General features: G+C 38.3%; 1 protein-coding gene across 2 annotated transcripts in view; it reads right to left on the reverse strand.

The window, feature by feature from the left end:
- Positions 1 to 10,181, reverse strand: part of grm5a (glutamate receptor, metabotropic 5a) — a 35,256-nt gene extending 25,075 nt beyond the window's left edge. Inside the window, exons 1-6 of one of the 2 annotated variants that reach the window (XM_036143066.1) lie at positions 9,981 to 10,181; positions 9,546 to 9,803; positions 9,325 to 9,458; positions 6,359 to 6,620; positions 6,082 to 6,196; positions 1,831 to 2,080 (exon numbers count right to left, since the gene is read on the reverse strand). In XM_036143066.1, coding sequence (XP_035998959.1) covers positions 1,831 to 2,080; positions 6,082 to 6,196; positions 6,359 to 6,620; positions 9,325 to 9,458; positions 9,546 to 9,767 — 983 coding nt within the window. In that variant the 5' untranslated portion in view covers positions 9,768 to 9,803; positions 9,981 to 10,181. Of the gene's footprint in view, positions 1 to 1,830; positions 2,081 to 6,081; positions 6,197 to 6,358; positions 6,621 to 9,324; positions 9,459 to 9,545; positions 9,855 to 9,980 lie in introns of both variants that reach the window. The other variant, XM_012858644.3, reaches the window with a different exon arrangement.
- Positions 10,182 to 15,394: the final 5,213 nt, after the last annotated feature.

The following is a 15,394-nucleotide window of genomic DNA, read 5'->3' on the forward strand; positions in this document are numbered from 1 at the left end:
TATGTGGCTCCTAATGAGGAAAGGCATTTATAGAACACCAGGGACGAGAGCGAGCCAGAGAGCCGAACCTTAAAATAAAACACGTTATTCTCGGAGAGAGACTGGAACCTCTCGCTGGGTCCACCGCCTCTTCTCCATTTGTTTTCATCTCAAATTATCTCAAATTCATTTTTTTTTCCTCCCTGAATGTTTCTGATCAATCTTTGGCGTATTTTCTTTTTAGATAATTTGCCGGCTGATTGTTATGTAATAGTGCGAAAGGAAGGTTTCTTTTTTCGTGAAATAAAACTGAGCAACAGCAGCTTTCTCCAAATCTATATTTCAAAACAGGGACTGATGACGCAGTCGTTTCCATCAGAGTGGGTGATTATTTTTTTAGGTGCCGTTGATGGTTTACTATGTGGATGCTTTGCATACATCATAATTCTGAATATAAAAAGATCATACAGACATATTTGTCACTGTTATACACAAGCATATTCATAACCCTTGAACTTACGAGGACACAACAACCACAAACTTCATTGTGTTACACAGAGATTTTATTTGACAAACCAACACAAAGAAGCATGTCTTTGTAGCGTGAAATAAAAAAAAAACATGGTTTTCAGAATCAGTTATAGATAAAAGTCTAAAAGGTGGGGGTTTATTTGTGTTTAGCTTCCGCGAGTCAATATTTTTGTAGAAACAGAAATTACTGGTATTACAGTTGCAAGTATTTTAATGTATTTTACCAGATCTAGACAATTTTATTTTCATGTCTACTTTGCAAAATAGCTCAAGCTCAGTAAGGTGGGGCATAAAGCGACCCTGAGCATTTTCAAGTCATGCTAAAAACTCTCAGTTAGATTTAACTGTTGACTTTTACTGGGCCATTCCAACGCAGAGAAAATGCATTGATCTAAACCATCAACTTATTGCTCTGGCTATATGTTTATATCTATATCTGCTCCATCGATATGACCATGACTATCTCTGATTAGTTTCCTTTTCCCTGCTCAGGAAAATCTTCCCCTGCATTATGCTGCCGGCATTGTTTCACCATGTGTCTTCAGGGTGATGCACAGTGTTATTTGTCTGCCACACATGATAGAACCTTGATCCATATTTGCTGTGTCCCCTACATGGCTTGAAGCAGACTGCAAATTGTATTTCTAGTGGCCTTCAACACTTCTTGAAGGCCACTAGGCCACTAGCTTCTTTTCTTTGAGCACAAAGGTAACAGATTCTCACATCCGAGCAATGGATATTTGCAGCTCCCCCAGAGTCACCATGACCATGGGACATGAGTGGACTCAGTTTACTAATTAAGCGATTACTATTGATAACTGGTGTGCCTGGATTTTATTTGGTTGTTTTGGAATGACAAGGATTGCGTGAAAAAAAATGTCATTATGTGCTTTTCTTTCTACTTTACACTAATGCATTAGTTTGTGCTGGCCTGTCATTTAAAACCCCAACAACGTACGTTAAGGTTTGTGGTTGTAATGTGACAAAATTTGCAGAAGCTCAAGAGATACGGACACTTTTGCAAGACACCGCGAATGGAAATACCAAATAATATGGAAATACCTTGAGGTTTCAAGGTCACCATAAAGCTGAAAAGATGCAATGATGATGAGGATGAGAGGACAAAGACGGCCCTGCTATCAACAAATACATCAGGATGGATGATGCTGGACATCTGAAGAACGTCTGAACAGGAAAGCAACGAGACTGTAAATCGGGGAGCACAAAGTTGGCTTATTTTATTCCATAGAAAAGGCAAACAAAACACTCAGCGACAGGACGTGCAGGCAGAAATTTGAAATGACAGATTTCCCTGCTCACCTTCCCACCAGCAGAAACTCCCCCACCAGGCGCAGTCGTCTCATGGCCATCAGAATGCCACGGACTGTCATGCCCTCGCAAAAGCAGGCCACCACTCTGGCTTTGGGCAGATGGCCCCTGAGTTTTTGCAGCAGTTTGTCAAAGTTTTGTTCCCCTGCATTGCTGTAGATTTTGTCAGAGTGGGCAATGCAGATCCCCTCTTTGGCTGCCATGTCTTTGAATGCCTCCATGCCGCTCTCACCATAGTTTCCTATCAAGAGAAGCACAAGGTTTAAAACACAAAGTCAGGTGTCTGTTGTGCATGCTAGATGAAATAAAAAAAATAAATTGGACATTTTCCTGACAGGACAAAGCCTTTTTCTGACATATTTTACCAACATCTGGGGTTAAAAAAAATAAGACACATTTTCTTTTTCAGGCACAGTTTCTTCTGTAGGCTCGTATGGTTGAGTGCTGTACAGGAAGACAAAGCAATGCATTTGTGTAATGCCAGCACAGCAGTTGAACATGTGGTAATTTTGTTCCTGTCATGGGAGATGCTGTCGAGTGATTGACTTCCCTGTTATTGCTGAAAAGTGGGTCACCCAGTTCCTGCTGCTGTGCAAGTATACACCATGGTGATTATTTACTGGGTCATAAACTTTGCCATTAGTTCATAGGACCACACTGCAGTGCTGTTAAGCATGGCAAACCGACACTCATTAAATAGATAAATGAAAGAAATGCCCTGATGACTAACATTCATGGATTAATTTTATCTATCTTCCTAATTCTTGCAGGGAGACTGGAGCGCTGGTGCCTAACTCCCGCTGGCAATGGGCAAACGGCGGGATTCACCCTGGAGACGCTTTCCTGACTAATGTGCCCGATGTGTTTCTAACCAATCACAATAATTAGAGCCTCTAATAAAGCTTCTGCTCATCAAAGTCAGACCAAGTCTATTGGATTAATATTTTTTATTCAACGTCAGTAATAAAGGAACTAATTTGTTAAGTTATTTAGATTTCTCAGAGATATTTGACTGGTTATTTTCTCTATTTTGGTGATAATCTTGCCCTAAATCTAAACTGTGTTTTGACATCAGAATTTACACAGCAAATATTTTTACATTCTTATGGCTCAGGAGCCATAGGAGTTTATTTCCCCAGTCCATATGCTTTGTTAATCTGGAGCAGGCTTAATACCGGACCACTCGAGGCATTTTAAAGAAAAAAGAAAGAAACATTTATCTATCATTGCAATTGCACATGGTCCCGTAGCAGTTTGCAGCTGAGCGTAATCCCCCCAGGATTTTCAACCAGAAAAAGTGGACTACACACTCCAACAGGAGTTTAAGTATCTTGGTCTTTAGTTCACTACTGATAGCAGGACAGAATAGGAGATTTAAACATAGATTGGAGCCTCATCTTCAATGATGTAGCCATTTTTCCAATCTGTTGTGGTGAAGGCAAAACTCGTCCAACCATCAAGTAACTAAATTTACAAGTCTGTTTACGTTCCAAACCTAACTTATGGTAACAACATACGTATTATGACTAAATGAGCAATATTCTGTTACAAGAGCTTGGAATTAGCTACCTCTGTAGAATTGCTGCACAAACTAGGGCTGGATGATATAGAAATAAAGCATATCGATAAAATAGAAATTATATTGATCGATATTGATAATTATCAGGAATTTCAAAACATGTATTTAAAGTGCAGCCCTGGCCAGTTTATGCTGTTGCTTAGTGACCTATTTTTAGATACAGAGCACACAAACACTGAATTCAAACTCAACCCTTTATTCAACCAACTTTGTACCAAAACTGTAAGTTATTAAAAAAGAAAAAAAAGAACACCTGCTCTTTGAACTCTTTGAAGGGGCGGAGCTTAGTGACAGAGGTTCCTGGGTCTGTGTTTGTGATTGGTTGGGAGGATGTAATGAGTAGTATTACCCTGCATGGCTTTGAATGTCTTGTTACTGAAAAGTGCTATATAAATAAACTAACCTCACATCACCTTAACTTAGAATGCATAAGGAAGGAAGACTTTTACTCCATTGAACTTTTTATTGACCTTTTTTTCTATCATCGATATACATCTATCGATCGATATATATACATACATATATATATATATATATATATATGTATATATATATATATATATATATATATATATATATATATATATATATTGTTACTGAATTATCGTCAAGCCCTAGCACAAACACACTGCCTATTGGAAATAAGAAATGACTCAACATAAGAATCAAGGCTTTCTTTATGGATGCTACTTGCTGCATCAGGTCTTAGAACAAAACAGAATAGAACATTTGAAATACAACAGGCCTTTTTTTTAGTATAATCAATAAATGTATATTATTTATTATATAATAACAGAGAAAATCCAGTTTAGATTCAGCATTTATTATAGACACATTAATAAAAAGTGGTGAGAACACGCTGAACGATTAAAAGAATGTGTGGTAACACATTCAAGAAAATATCTAGAATTATACACTGGCAGCACATTTGTTTCTGAATAAATAGGATTAGTCACTCAGAGACCGACTCTATGAAAACGATGATAGCCTTGTATGTTGAATCGTTATGTTCTGCCAGGTTTGGGAGACGGCTTACAGTTCTGAAGGAAGGGAAATGATTTTGCTTTGCCATGTGTCCCTTTGAGCATGTTTACAACAAGCACAGGAAAATTCTAATATTAGACTTAACCCACTTAAAATCTGCAATATCCTACCATATACTAAGCACTTTCAATAAAGAATAGCCTAATTTTGGCTCTGTGAAAACAGGACCCTCCAAGTTTCAAGTAAGATTTACTCTAAAACATGTTAGCTTGGTTTGTTTCATTGAAAAATCTCTACTGAACTACTGAAACCACAAAGCACAGAACATCAAAGATAAACATTTTACAGAAAATATTTAATGCTTTTGGAATTGCAGTGATGAATCTGGTAAATCGAAACTACATCTCAGTGAAGCAAAATATTATGAAAGTCATATCATCAATTTCATTTAAAAGAGTTTGTTTTGATAATCAGGACTTACGGTTAATGAAAGCCCAGCATGCAGTTTCTCAGAAAATTTGATTATCTCACAAGATTAAAAAAAAAATTCAAAAAGATTTAAAAAGTATTGATGCTAGGGTCATACTTTTGACTACACAATCACTGGGAAGACATCTGACCTGACTGTTTTCCCATCACTGTATCTTCCAAAGGGAGCAAAACCACCACATGGAAATTGTCTATAGTCTATAGAGAACTGCATCAAAACAAATTAATGAAAAGTTGAGTGGAAGGAAAACATGCACAAGAATAAGGAATAAATGCAGCCTCCATTTTTAGAAGAAATCGATTGTGTGTTGGACGTTTCCACAGTCAGGGGAGCTATCTCTTCAGATGGTTTTGGTCACTGTGTTTCATCCATGCTAAAACCAGCTAAGCTCTGGATCAAGATATTTTAGAGCACTTCCCGTTTCTCTCTGCTGACAAGCTTGACGCTGATCCAAATGACCATTTCCAGCAGTACTTGACACCTTCCAACACTTTACAAAAGTCCAGTACCTGCTTTAATCTCAATGTTATTATTGTGTTGGATGGCCAGCAAACTCTGATCTCCCACAAGCCTCGCAGCATGTAGGCACTGATGCAAAAGGAGCCCCAGCCAAAATACTGAGTGCAGATATTGTGCAGTTAATGGAATTGTTTCATTTTCTTATATAATACTAATAATTATTTTTCATACATAAAAACATATCCAACTGGGCGAAATGTGCATGCATACATACATACATACATACATACATACATACATACATACATACATACATACATACATACATACATACATACATACATACATACATACATACATACATACATACATACATACATACATACATACATACATACACTGATGTAGCATTCAAATCTTCTGAGAAATTAAATGTTTGTAATAGCTTTAACAGAAAGACATCATAACTGATCAAAATAAAGGCTTGAAAACATCAGCCTGTGTGTAATTATTCTCTAAAATGTCTTTGACATAGTGAACTGAGTCAGTGAAATCAATGAACTTTCAGTAATGTTCCAGTATACTGAATATGAATATGAATATGTTTTATCTGTTGAATGAAATTACTGATATTACTCAAATTAAATCACTTTTTGATAATTGAAGTCGCATTTATCTTATTCCGTGTGTGGGAAAAGACGGACGCATGCTCAGAGGCATACATTCTTACCCTCTGTGTGTATTGCAGACACATAGCTCCAGCTGTACCTCTTGACAATGTCCACCATGGCTCTGGCCTGTTGCATATCTGATGGCACCACTCTCATGAAGTATTTATACAGGCTCTGTTGGAAGGGATTTAAATGTTCACAAGTCTGGTGGCATACTTTGCATGTTTGCAAAGAATGTTCTGTTCATTAACTCGTGCACTTTTTGCATCTGACCTTTAGGTTAAAAAAAAAAAATCAACATCTTTTGAAAGCTTCCGGCTTGTCTGCCAATTTTACCTTGTCACTGAGATCCATGCTGGTGGCTGAGTATGCAATCTGCGGGATGTTGAAGAGCTGCAGGAGATTTTGCACCTGGATAGCCACAGAGCTGGATCCCGGTCCAATGAGACCCACAATGGGCTTCTTTCCCTGCAGGACTATGTTCCCAGCTTCTGCTGTGCATCTAGCCTGGCTCTCCTCCTCATCACTGGACACTAGTGTGTCCCGGATAAACTCAATGCTCTGCTCCAGCGCCACCGCGGAGTGCCAGCACGAGTCCCTGGTGTAAAAAGATTGAGCTCACCATCACAAGAGTTTGGCAAAGAGATTAGAGCGAGAGGCAAAGAGGTGATGGGGCTTCCCGGGTGAAACAAAGCTGATGGGGAGTGTTTTCACAGTCTGAATTATTCAGTAAAGTTGGCATTTGAAAAGTTATTTTAAGCTCAAATTTTGCTGGGCTTTGACTGGGAGATTTGTCCTAATTCGATAAAGTATGTTTGAGAGGGACTTCAGTAACCTCTTCCTTATGAAATCAAAGACACGTTAGCCCTTTCGTGGAATGCTTTCAGATTCAAAGACTTTTTCATAGATTGTCTGGAACAAATTAAACAATGACTATAATCAGATGATTGGAAAAGTAACATATTTTAAAAAAAATAGTGGCTCCGGTTAGAAAATCATGATTTACTCCCAGGCCCTAGGTCTCAAACTGTTACAAGAACCACTGGTTGTGAATAAAAATATATGTACCTTCAATGTAAGACTAATAAGCCACAGCCAAAACATTAGCTAATCTGACAAAGCAACAGAAACTACTCAAAGGAGAGATGGAATAGAGAATATTTCAAGGGATCCAAATTTAAACAAAAGCAGATATATGCGAGCCAAGAATGATTGTTGGTGCTAATTCTTTATCTCTTGACTGAGGAACACTGATCTGGAATAAACATCATCTTAACCGTCTTCATCGTGATTCTGTTTCAAGCTGGAAAACTAGTGGGCTATGCTGATGGCTCTCTTCAGTGGCAAGCTAACTAGTATTAGCAACATGATCTAAAAACTGTTTCTTTCTCTCCCTCTGGTTATTCAACACTAAAGGAACATGTTCACAAACAGAGGTGTACATTATGTGTAAAAGATCTTAAAGAGATACAAACTCTCACGGTTGCAAGAAACTGTGTACTAGTGCAGGTACCACATGATTTTTAACACCAGGCGGCCATATTGGATTCTGACGTCAGGGTTGTTGACAAACCTTCTACTTCCACTTGGAGTTCATCCTTTAGATAACCCTCCTGCTTATCTTTCCAACTTTGAAATTTTGGCTTCTGAGCAAAGATGGATAAACAGCATCCTTCATCCAAACATGCAACAGCAATGGATAAAAGCTGAAAAACTCACATTTCTGTCAGAATGCTGGTAACTGAAACCCTCGTACTTGTAACAAATGTTTTCTCAGCCATTGTCCTGGGAACTTTACAGACAAGTGAAAGACAACTGATTTAACTTTATTGCCTTTCTTGGCTCTTGAATAACTAAAGAATAATTCTTCTTTATTCAAAGTGAACTTCTTCCATTCAGTCTTCCCTCATTGCCTTTTTCTTCTAAGGTTCATTCTTCTTTATCAAGTTCAAAAAAGTCTCCATGGAAAATGATCTGCCATTCTTACTCCTCCCTTAAAACCTATTTCACTCTTAATCTCAGATCATTCGCCTATTTAAACTTCTTATTAAGGCTTCAGTCTTTATGTTTATCTGTTTTTAATGTCTTACATGCTTCCCTTCACATTTATCGCCACTCCTGGCAAAGATATGTTAAAAGCCCAAAAATACATGGTTGTTATGGAAACATGGTGACCCTAAGTCACTGCTGCAAATTTCTAACACTGAGGCTTAGAGATATTTTTACCTCCCTTACCATCTTTTTCACTGTGCATGATGGCAAAATAAACAGGAATCTTCGCCCAGTTTATTTCTCACAGTTTTAGTTGTTTATTTTTTTCCTCTGCCTGTAAATATGGCTGCGTTTAGGCGAGTATCTATTTTCATTTGACCTTTTCCTAAGTTATTAAGATCAACACATATCTGCCGTAGTTAAGTGCTATGTATGCTTGTCTTTACTATTTTGAAGAGTGGCTAGGAGAAATGGTTCCCTCTGTCACATCATAGTTATACCCCATGGAAACAATGTCATTGCTAAACAATAATTAAATATATTCAGTTAAATATATAAAGGGTTTTGTGATAATTAGAAGAAATCTTAATCTATGAATGTTTTACCTTTACTAAAATAACACAAAGGCTACATTTCTGAAACTTATTTTTGATGTGAGACTTTGCTACTGGAATAAAGGATGCAGTTAATTACATTTTTTCCTCTAAATCGTTGCTTTTCACATCTCTCTCAGAGGTGTCAGTGTCATGGTTGTCTATTTAATGATTCATTCCATGTCTGATTGCATATTGAGACAACTGTTGACCTTTTGTGTAAAAAAATATCTAAAAGTTATATCATCATATGTTTTCCACTTTAAGGCTTTCTTGAAACTCTAGAAATTGAAATAAAATGCAAAGAATTTAAGACATTCAACCCTTGATCAACTGTATTTTTTTTTATTTGTCGTAACTGACCACCTAGTGCATTTAACAAACATGTTAAAGAAACCAAAAATATTAAAAAAAAATTAAAAAAAATTAAGACTGGTGTTTTTCTCATAGAAAAAAATTATATTATTATATTATAGTATTATTAAAAATTATATTCAAATGGAAGGAATTTGATGCAAATATTCATGTTTCATTTCAGGTATTGTTAATTCAAATCATCCACTTCAGGCTAATTTATTTAACATTTCTTTGAGTTCAGTTAAAATTATTTTTGAGTACAAGTTGTAACCCAGCCTTCTTTTTTCCAACGGATTGCTCTGAGAAAGTTCATTTTTCACTCGCAGAAAATACGTGGAGCTACCACTGCTGGTCGCTGACCTTATTTCGCAGCCCAAAGAGATATTGGGAAGGATATTGGGGTCTGCATTAATCCTGTCCAGAGTGTGCATCATGGCCTCCACCCTCTGGATCCCGTACTGCTCGCGCACGGCGCCACACTTTCGCTCATGCACCTGAACAAAGTGCACCAACAAGTGGACCGTTAACCTTTATCGCACGGATACAGGCTAGACAAGGACGTGGACTCACACAACAGGTACCTTGTCTGCAGGTGGTTGGTGGTGGACAGAGAAAAGAGCTCCGATGATAATGTCACCTGGGATATGCGCCAGAACCCTTCTCTCATTATTCTGGGCACTGACCAGCGCCTTTTCTTTCAAGCTCAGCCAGCACAGATCAGTTCCAAGCAACAGCATGGCTCCAAACATCCTCAGGGGTAATCTTTTCGCTGTCCATGTGCTGCTCCTCACGCCTACCTCCATCCTCTGTCCTCCTAGAGTGGTGGTTCAGATGAATCTCTTGTGTTTTGCATGGAGGAAACAGAGCCAGGGGCAAGAGTTAGTCTCCTCCTGGGGAAAGAGATGCACATGAGCTTGGCGTGGAAGCTCAGAAAAGGGCGACCTTGTATTAACACTCACATTTTAAAACTAAGCAAAAAAAAAAAAAAACTGAACGAAGGAATACTTTCTGCTTACCTTTTGCCATGCAGATACCAGCCCGGTTGAGATCGTTGCCATCACAGAGGAGAAGTGAAGAGAAGCTGGTGCAGCTTTTTTTTTTTTTTTACTTCAGCTCAGTCTGGTGCCTGGCTACAGCAAACTGCAAATAGCAGCAGATAATACAGCCCGTTATTGGAACATGTTTGACTTACTGACGCACACAAGACAACCCCCCCCCCACCCTCCTCCTTCTTCTCTACCGCTCCTCTCTTCCCTCCTCCACCACCTCCTTCTCCTCCTCCGTCCGCTCTTTATCCAAAACAGTGTGAAGAGAGGAGCATCAGCAGTGATCGTTCAGACGGGAACTCATGGAGTTTTACACATTTGTCACATTACAACCTCAAACCTCCGTGTATGTTACTGGGATTTTACACGATGCTGAATAAAAGAAGAAGATCACTGCAGAATAAATAATTGCTTAAGCTCATTGACTTTGACTGATCGAGCTCATGGATATGTTTGATCTAAACCATCCCATGGTTTAGATCTCCTGCTGAAAGGTGAAACTCCACCTTAATAAAAAATATTTTACAACTTGTCTTTGGGTAATCCCATATATTTAGCTCCAGCCATCTTTCCCATCAAGCATGAAAAATACCCCACATTACGCTGCCATCACAGAGGAACGAAACTTGAGGGAATGAAATCTGGAGGAAAAAGATGAAAATCTCCTAAGTGGTTTTAAATGTTTCAAACTTTAGGGAAGCTATGGCAATTTTAAAGGTTGCTGTAGTTTTACAACAGTGACCTTTAAAGAAGGTTAGCGATGGCATTGATGAAACGCTTCCTGAAAATGAATTTCACTTAGTTTAATCAGTTCAATGTCAGAATCTGTCAAAAGCTTGCTTGCTTAAAGTGTTTGCTGCTGCCAGCCGATGACCGTGATTCTTGTGCTTCTTAGGATGTTACTGATGCAAATAAATGCAGCATTAGTCATTTCCAGAGGACTGCTTTGGAAATTCCCATTTCATAATGTGGATTTATTTTTGCCAGTGTGGCTCTTTTAGTGACAAAGTCGCCACTGGACAGTATCTTTAATGTTTAGGATTATTGTAGAAACCTAAATGGGACCAAATACTCTACAGAGTCGCTTAGTATATTTGTGATATACAGTATGTGCAGCTTTTGTTCACACATGAAAGGGAATCCAACGACATTCAAGAGAATTAGTGCCTATTTTTTTCTTTTATTTTTTGATAACAGGGAGAGTACTTGAAATTCACTAGAGGGGTAGAGCAATTAATGTGTAAACAGATACACTCCGCCTTCTAGTGGACATTTACTGTTGTCATCCACTGCACTGACCCACTTGCTAGTGGAACTATCAACTTAAAATGTAAAGAAACGACGTCTGGCAACAAGAGTTGCGGTCTTGAGAGTCATGTGAGACAGCAGCAGTGATTTGAAGATATGCAAGTGTTGCTCAGAGCAATCATTTGAGTCAGCTGCTTCTCAGTGAGGAATTTGCTTCGGGTCTTTGCTGTGAATTGCGCAGTCTATGATATATGACCAGAGAGTCAGTGAGTTTCTAAAGAATGTTAATAAAAAGTGCATTGCACTTTAGTAAACACTACAGTCTATCAGTAGATTAAAGATGAGAACTGCATTCATCCAACACCAATATCAGTTTGTTTCAGTATCTTTCATCCTTTTTAAATCTATGCTCCCACTTTTTCTGAAGAATTTTAGTCAGTTATGATCCTTGGGTATATCATATTTCTGATAAAGCTCATCTTCTGCTGCTGTAGAACTCACTTTAGAGTAGATTAGCTTTTTGTCTTCTTCATTGCTATAAATTGTATGTAACTGTCTGTGTATTTGCCACTGTCACACCCGAATTTCCTCATTGTGGGACCACAGAGCACTTCTTATTCTTAACGCTTGTTCCCATATTTGTGTTTTGATTTTCTCTTGTAGATGTATTTGGACTGGTTTAAGTTTCCTGGATCGTGCTTTTAGTTTATTCATTAAGCGTTTGCTTATTTTGACTCTTGTAGATTAATGTCATGGTTCTGACTAACCATTTAACCCACACGATAACACAAGATAACTCTCAGAAGATTGGGATAAAAGTTTCAACAGGTTTATTGATACAGATGAACGAATAGGTGGTAATATGTGGCCTCCGTGGTAATTGGGATGACAGGAACGAACTGGAGGGAAGAGGCAGGGGTGAGAGGGTGAGGAGATTGACTGAATGATGGTAATAAGAGCAAGGGTCATGGTAGCAGAGGATGAAAAATCAGAGGGCGATGGCTTGCATGGTTAAGGAGCGGGCGGTGGAGGGTGGACAGGGAAGGAGAATGGTGGACAGGGTCTGGGTGAATCTGCCAGTCGTTAAGGTTCTGAGTCTGCAGGAGTCTGATTGGGTCTGCGCCGAGGAACAAGAGATTACGGAGGGTACTGGAACCTTTCTCCAGCAAAGTTCTTAGACAGGAGCACAATAAGACATGTAAGTGTTGAACTCTGTTAAAGAGAAATAATCTCTGAAGATTAGAGACGCCGTTTAAATTAATACTCAGATGAGATGAGTGGCAGCCAGCTTCTCATCAACATCTGCTGATGACAGGATGTAGAACAGGTGTGCAGCTGCGCCCTCTAGTGTCCACCTGCTGCTCAGCAAGGGAGGAAAAAACACACAACAACAAGCATAACATACCCAAATCCCTGACAATTAGTTAGTGAATTATGTTCTTACTTTAGTCTATATCTTCTTTTGTTTTTTTGGAGGGGGGGGGGGGGTATTTTCTGCTAGATTTCTTCCTGAGTTTCCTCCTTATTCTACCCCCGTCTATTTTTCTTCACATCCCTCAGTTCTCTGTTTTTGAGAACGCCAGCATGCAAATTCACTCCTTTGTGTAGTGTTCTATAATAACGCACCTCACCAGGCAGATATTCATTAAACAATAACTGGCTGAAACTGAATTAAAATCTGTTTGGCTATTACTTCCTGATAAATAGGTTGTTGGTAATTTTGACTGAACTTTATTAATACTTGCCTTTGGAATAGTTATCCTTAGCCAAACCAAACCTATTGTTGCACAACAAGAACATTTCCCAAAATACTTTTGAAGCACTGTTCCTCACAGAGTCCTAGAGCATGACTGTTAGGTTAATTGCCCTTAGGTACGAGTGTGTGTGCATAATTGTTTGTTCTGTGTGTCTTTATGTTGCCCTGTGATGGACTGGCGACCTGTCCAAGGTGTACCTCACCTCTCACCCAATGATTGCAGAAGATAGGCACCAGCCCCCTTGCGACCTTGTACAGATAAGGAGGTATAGATATTTGGATGAACGTTTGAAAAAAAGGATAAAGTGCTATAAGGTGCAATCCTTCTGGTAAGGTTAGAATGGAGGAATGAACAGTAGACATTTCTCGAAACCTACTGGATTTCTTACATTTTTATTTATTTATTTACATTTTACGTTAGAATGTGTACAAAAAGTCAGTTTCGTTACAACAATCTCAGCTGGGAATTAGTAGTCAGGTTGGAAAAGGGCGCATGGTTTTCAAACTGGTCCTAAGGCAGGTTTAGCTCAGATACACTGAAATAAGTGCTTTATCATGATGAGTGTCATCTCCTGTTGGGAAACAGGAAGCAAAAAGGAGACTTTGAAACTCAGAGTTTGCACAATTCAGTAGAGAATTTGTCTTTAAGAGAGGTTTCTGATGTATTGGGGGGTAAAAAATTGGCAAACTCCGTAGAGGTTACTAAGGCACACTCATGGTGCTGTGCAATCAAAGACGCAAATTACTAAATAAAATAGAAAATATGAATTCATCTGTGATAACCAAGGCCATTCTAGAAATAATGGTGACTCGTTTAGGCTTTTGTAAATTTCAAACTACAACGCTATACAACAATCTAAAGTAGGTTATGGCATGATGAGAACGTTTAAAGCTACTTTCTGTAAAATCAATTTGACTTACCCTAGATATAGTTTATCACCTATTAAATAACATGTCATATGTCTTTTAACTTATGACATGTTTTGCTATCATGCAGTAAATCATTATTTAATCAAGATAATATCTGGCCTCCCACAAATAAGCTACCATACTGACAGAGCTCTTGGAGACATCACATAAGGCATAGTGTGACTAATCACAGCTCTTTTAAGTCCCGCTCTATTTGTTCCTGTTTTGTTTTTTTTTGTCCTTAGTTTCTGGTCTTTCATCAAATTCTTCCCACGAAGGGATTCATTTGCATCCTGTTGGCAAGAGAAAAACATTATGTGTATGAACGCTGTATGAATTCAGAAAAATTTGGAACCAATGAAACATATCTGAGTGATCTGTGTAGAAGACCTGGACAGAATGGACTCGCTAGATTTTATTATCAATTTTTTTTATGAATATGAGAGTCATGTTAGCAAGAAACTCAATCTAAGATTGGAAAAAAAAAACACTAATGTAAACAGATTTGGACCTGTGAAAGTTCTGAATGATCACTGTCATGGTCGTATTTGTTTTTCAAATTACCGTCCACGGTGCTATAGTCCTCACCAACGGCCTACTGCATCTTCTGCCTCTTGTGATTTCATCAGTGTTGTTACATGTAATTTGCTTGTGAAAAATAAAACCTCTTGATTGTGTTGTCAATGTTTAGCAGTGTTTGAGGTACAGAAATAGGATAAAAAAGGTGTTCTAGTGTAAAATTTTAAAAGTGCAAATCTAGAATCTATTTGTAAAACATATGAATCCAAGGAAATCAAGTAAATGAGCGTAAAGTTTTCTTTTAACAGCTACCAGAGGGAAGACAGGCAATGCAGCGCTGATAACATTTAATGGGTACATAGATACATGGCGCCCTCTAGTGGTACGACGTTACTTTTCATCGGCCGCATTGCTCCCTTTTATCAAACTTAACAGCGCATCTATTATCTTAAATAAATCTAAAGAAAGCATATCTGGTTGACAATAGTTGCATTCTTGAATGCTGGGGTCACATGAGACAGCAGCAGCGGTATGAACATTTCAACTTTTTCTTCTTAGAAATCATCACAAAGCAAAGTATGGCCCACGGCAATTTGTGCGAGTCAGCTGCTTCTCACTGAGGACTTTGTTTTAGGTCTTTGCAGCAAATTTGTGAAATATATGATAAAAGATCACACAGTCAGTTGTTCCCGAGCACTGGAGAAACAGAGGCAGAAGTTTGGATTAACGTGTTTAGTTCTTTCTTTTTTGTGTGTGTGTGTGGGTTTGAAAACTTAAAATAAAGGTGTGTTTTTCCTATTAGGCACAACCTCTAAGTATGTCAGGTAATTGAAACTGAAAAGTGCATCAATTTAACTTAACATTGAAGTTAACATTAGCCGCGCATACAGAAAGAGGGTTTTGTTGCAGAACTTAGAGCTGTGTGGTCTCACCACTATCATGGAGAATTTCA

This window comes from Fundulus heteroclitus, chromosome 11, assembly GCF_011125445.2.
Source record: "Fundulus heteroclitus isolate FHET01 chromosome 11, MU-UCD_Fhet_4.1, whole genome shotgun sequence".
Taxonomy (NCBI): Eukaryota; Metazoa; Chordata; class Actinopteri; order Cyprinodontiformes; family Fundulidae; genus Fundulus; species Fundulus heteroclitus.